The following is a 4,335-nucleotide window of genomic DNA, read 5'->3' as shown; positions in this document are numbered from 1 at the left end:
GTCGGCGGCCGCCTCCTCCACAGCCTCTCCCTCGCCGGCCTCCTCTTGGCCAATCGCGCCAAACTTGTCCTGCGTCGCCTTGCCGGACTCCTGGTACGCCTCGCCCTCCTTTTGGAAGTCGAAGTTCGGGTCGAAGAAGAAGCGGAAACCGGTGCTCGCGCCCTGTGCGGCGTAGCTGACGCCAGTCTCCGCGCCCGCCTGCACGTACGGCATCCAGCCCACCTTCTCAGCCGGAGCAGCCGCCGCCGGAGCCTTCTCCGGCACAGCCGCCGCCGCCGCCTGCTGCTGCGGCAACATGCCCTGCGACAAGCCGCCGAACGCGTTGCCCGTGGCCGCGCCAGACGCCTGGTACGCCTGGCCCTCCTTCTGGAAGTCGAAATTCGGGTCCGTGAAGAAGCGGAAGGCCGTGTCCATGCCTTGCGCGCCGAAGCCGGCGCCGGTCGCGGCGCCCTGCTGCGCAAACGGCATCCAGCCGCCGCGCGGCTTGGCGCCATCGGCCACCGGCGCCTCGGCAGACTTCTCAGCCGGAGCCGCAGCCGCCGCCTCGGGCGCCGCCGCCGCCGCCGCCGCCTGCTGCTGCTGCGGCAGCATGCCCTGCGACAAGCCGCCGAACGCGTTGCCCGTGGCCGCGCCAGACGCCTGGTACGCCTGGCCCTCCTTCTGGAAGTCAAAGTTCGGGTCCGTGAAGAAGCGGAAGGCCGTGTCCATGCCTTGCGCGCCGAAGCCGGCGCCGGTCGCGGCGCCCTGCTGCGCAAACGGCATCCAGCCGCCGCGCGGCTTGGCGCCATCGGCCGCCGGCGCAGCCTCGGCCGCCGGCGCCGCCTCGGCGGACTTCTCCCGGCCGAGCGCGCCAAACGCGGACTGGGTCTGGGCGCCCGACGCCTTGTACTTGTCGCCCTCCTTTGCGAAGTCGAAGTTCGGGTCCGTCATGAAGGCCGAGGCGGTGCCGGCGCCCTGCTGCATGAAGCCACCGCCGGTCGAAGCGCCCTGCTGCGCGAAACTCTGCCAGCCCGCCTTCTCAGTCGGCGCCGCCGCAGCCTCGGGCGCCGCCGCCGCCGCCGCCGCCTGCTGCTGCTGCGGCAGCATGCCCTGCGACAAGCCGCCGAACGCGTTGCCCGTGGCCGCGCCAGACGCCTGGTACGCCTGGCCCTCCTTTTGGAAGTCGAAGTTCGGGTCCGTGAAGAAGCGGAAGGCCGTGTCCATGCCTTGCGCGCCGAAGCCGGCGCCGGTCGCGGCGCCCTGCTGCGCAAACGGCATCCAGCCGCCGCGCGGCTTGGCGCCCTCCGTCGCCGGCGCCTCGGCAGACTTCTCAGCCGGTGCCGCCGCCGCCGCCTCGGGCGCCGCCGCCGCCGCCGCCGCCGCCTGCTGCTGCGGCAGCATGCCCTGCGAGAGGCCGCCGAACGCGTTGCCCGTGGCCGCGCCAGACGCCTGGTACGCCTGGCCCTCCTTCTGGAAGTCGAAGTTCGGGTCCGTGAAGAAGCGGAAGGCCGTGTCCATGCCTTGCGCGCCGAAGCCGGCGCCGGTCGCGGCGCCCTGCTGCGCAAACGGCATCCAGCCGCCGCGCGGCTTGACGCCCTCCGTCGCCGGCGCCTCGGCAGACTTCTCAGCCGGTGCCGCCGCCGCCGCCTCGGGCGCCGCCGCCGCCGCCGCCTGCTGCTGCTGCGGCAGCATGCCCTGCGAGAGGCCGCCGAACGCGTTGCCCGTGGCCGCGCCCGACGCCTGGTACGCCTGGCCCTCCTTTTGGAAGTCGAAATTCGGGTCCGTGAAGAAGCGGAAGGCCGTGTCCATGCCTTGCGCGCCGAAGCCGGCGCCGGTCGCGGCGCCCTGCTGCGCAAACGGCATCCAGCCGCCGCGCGGCTTGACGCCCTCCGTCGCCGGCGCCTCGGCAGACTTCTCGGCCGGAGCCGCCGCCGCAGCTGGCGTCGTCGTCGGCGCCGCCGGCGTGCCGCCAGACAGCGTGTTGAAGTTGTTGCCCGTTGTCTGGCTGAGCGCGCCGAACTTGTTGGCCGTCGCGGCGCCGTCGCCCTTGCCATTGCCCCACTCGGTCGCCGTGTCGGCGCCCGCGCCGGCATAGGCGATGCCCGTGTGGATGCCCATGTTCATGAAGTCCTGCCAGCTGCCCATCGGGATGCCATCCCGGGATGCGGGCTGGGGGCCGGCGCGCGAGGTGGCGGCCGGCGCCTCAGGCGCCGTGCCCGCCGGCGCGGCCTGCTGCGGCGCGGCCTGCTGCGGCAGCATACCCTGCGACAGCCCGCCAAAGGCGTTCCCCGTCTCGCCGCTCAGCTGCTGGTACTTTTGGCCCTCCTTCTGGAAGTCGAAGCTGTGCGGCGTGCGGGGCGACGCTCGCTGAGCGCAGCTCTCTCAGTGCACGCGCGCGGCGGCGGGCGGGGCTGGGGCGCGTCTCGGGGCGAGGGCGAGGGCATGGCGGGTGCGAGGCGAGCGGGCGGGGGCGGCGCACTTTGGGTCCGTGAAGAAGTGCAACGCCGTGTCGGCACCCTGCGACGCAAAGTTGACGCCCGTCGACCCGCCCTGCTGGGCGAACGGCATCCAGCCGCCGCGCGCCTGGGCGCCGCCGGCGGTGGCGACGGTCGCGGGGGGCGCCGCGGCATCGGCGGACGCGGCGGAGGCAACGGAAGCGGCGAAGAGCATCCTCCTAGGTCCAAGAGCCGCCTAGAGGCTCTCGACCACCTTGCTGGAAACAAGGCGTATGAAAACAAAATTGTTTTTGTTTTTTTGTTCTCTCTGAGGATGTCTTGTGTTGTGAGGACGTTGTGTGCGACGATGCGACAACGAAACGTATGTGCCGCCAGAAAGACGGGCACACCGCACTCCAAGTGCTCCATCCAAGTGCAGGAGTGCAGCAGCCTTCCCGAGGGCGACGGTCATGAGTGGCGGGGGGCGTCTTCGGAGTCGTAGGCACTTGTTTGAGGGATAGACATAGACGGCGCGCCAGCTGATGCTGTTGCTGCGAATGCTGCGTCGCCGCCGCCATGTTGCATTGCCGCCACTGCCGCTGATGCTGATGCTGATGCTGATGCCGCCGCCGCCGCCGCCGCCGCCGCCGCCGCCGCCGCTGTCGTCGCTGCAGTCTGTTCAGTGGCGATGAACGAGGAGTGCAGCTCCAGCTGCGCCACAGAGGGGGCCGACGGCGACGCCTGCGGCAAGCCCAAAGGCATCGTTGCCGACAGCTGCTGCCACCGTACCTCGAGCTCGGCCTGCAGCAGCATAGGGCAGCAGTGGTGAGGATAGCAGCGGCGAGGGCTTTGGAATAGGAGACGACAGCGACGGAGGGCAGTGGCGGTGGTTGAGGAGAGAACGGCACAGGTGCGAGGCGTTGCTCTGCGCCTGGATGATCTCAAGCATCTCCAGCGGAAACGCTCGTCCATGGACAGCCAGAGGGTTCCGGATCATCTCATCGAGCTGCCCCACGAGGCTCGAGAGGAGGAGGGTCTGGCCCGCATTGCCCGTGACGGGGACGTGACTCGTCACCCCGTGCGCCATGAGATTGCTCACGAGCTCCAGCAGGCGCGGCCGTCGTTGGCTCCAAAGCGCAACGGCCGGCTGTGGAACCGGTGGAACCTGAGCCGCCGATGTGGTCGCCGCTTGAGGTGCGAGCAGCGGCAGCGCTGTCGCTGTGAGCCCAAGCGCTGCTGCGCACTCCTCGCTGATCGTCGGCGAGAGGACGAGCGTCTCGTGCATCGGAACAAAGCGAACGCAAGGCAAACCCGAGGACGGTTGGAACAGCCACGTCCCCGGCAGCGGCTCCCACCACGCACGAGGCGGCATCGCCGTCGGAGCCGCACCAGGCGCTACCGCCCCGCCACCGCCCATGAGCGCCGCGTCGAGACGAGCGCCTTGCGAACTCCCCTCTCTCGCAGCCGCGTTCGCATTGGCGGCGGTAGTAGCGGCGGCCTGTGGCACAGGGCTCTCAAAGATCACGACGGCCGGACCTACGCAGTTTGCGGCGTCGTTGGCGATCCGAAAGCGCGGCACGCCTCGCTGTGCTGCGCTCCACGGCCCATTCGAGCTGCTGTTGCTGAGGAGGAGCACTGCGTCTGCTGGAGGCACCAAGATCCGCTCGACTGGCACGCAGAAGCCATGCGTCTGGCAGCCCGTGCAGAACTGGGCAAGGAAGGGGGTGATATCTGGCAGCGTCAAGTTCGAGCGCCGGCACCTCGCTTGCGAGATCAGCGCCCCCCAGCAGCAGCTCTCCTGCATATATCACGCGGCAACACGGACGCCCCTTCTCTTCGACGGTGAGCAAAATCATCGATGCGTCGAACGCCTTCTTCGTAGGCCAATTTATTGCAGAACAGCTAGTAGACCTAGACCAAA

The 4,335-nt window shown here is 70.0% G+C and overlaps 2 protein-coding genes across 2 annotated transcripts in view; both read right to left on the bottom strand.

The window, feature by feature from the left end:
• The window catches only part of EMIHUDRAFT_443163 (hypothetical protein), a 3,435-nt gene extending 759 nt beyond the window's left edge, over positions 1-2,676 (bottom strand). The window contains exons 1-3 of the mRNA XM_005779860.1: positions 2,459-2,676; positions 1,587-2,320; positions 1-797 (exon numbers count right to left, since the gene is read on the bottom strand). Of these exons, the coding sequence (XP_005779917.1) occupies positions 1-797; positions 1,587-2,320; positions 2,459-2,649 (1,722 nt within the window). The 5' untranslated portion in view covers positions 2,650-2,676. The remainder of the gene's footprint in view (positions 798-1,586; positions 2,321-2,458) is intronic.
• Positions 2,677-3,509: 833 nt separating this feature from the next.
• Positions 3,510-4,218, bottom strand: EMIHUDRAFT_235693 (hypothetical protein; the record flags this gene model as incomplete). Its single annotated transcript, XM_005779859.1, has 2 exons — positions 3,510-3,579; positions 3,659-4,218. The coding sequence occupies 2 exons, from the start codon at positions 4,216-4,218 to the stop codon at positions 3,510-3,512; spliced, it is 630 nt and encodes a 209-aa protein (XP_005779916.1).
• Positions 4,219-4,335: the final 117 nt, after the last annotated feature.

Source organism: Emiliania huxleyi, assembly GCF_000372725.1.
Source record: "Emiliania huxleyi CCMP1516 unplaced genomic scaffold EMIHUscaffold_224, whole genome shotgun sequence".
Lineage (NCBI taxonomy): Eukaryota > Haptophyta > Isochrysidales > Noelaerhabdaceae > Emiliania > Emiliania huxleyi.
This window is presented reverse-complemented; position numbering and strand designations above follow the sequence as displayed.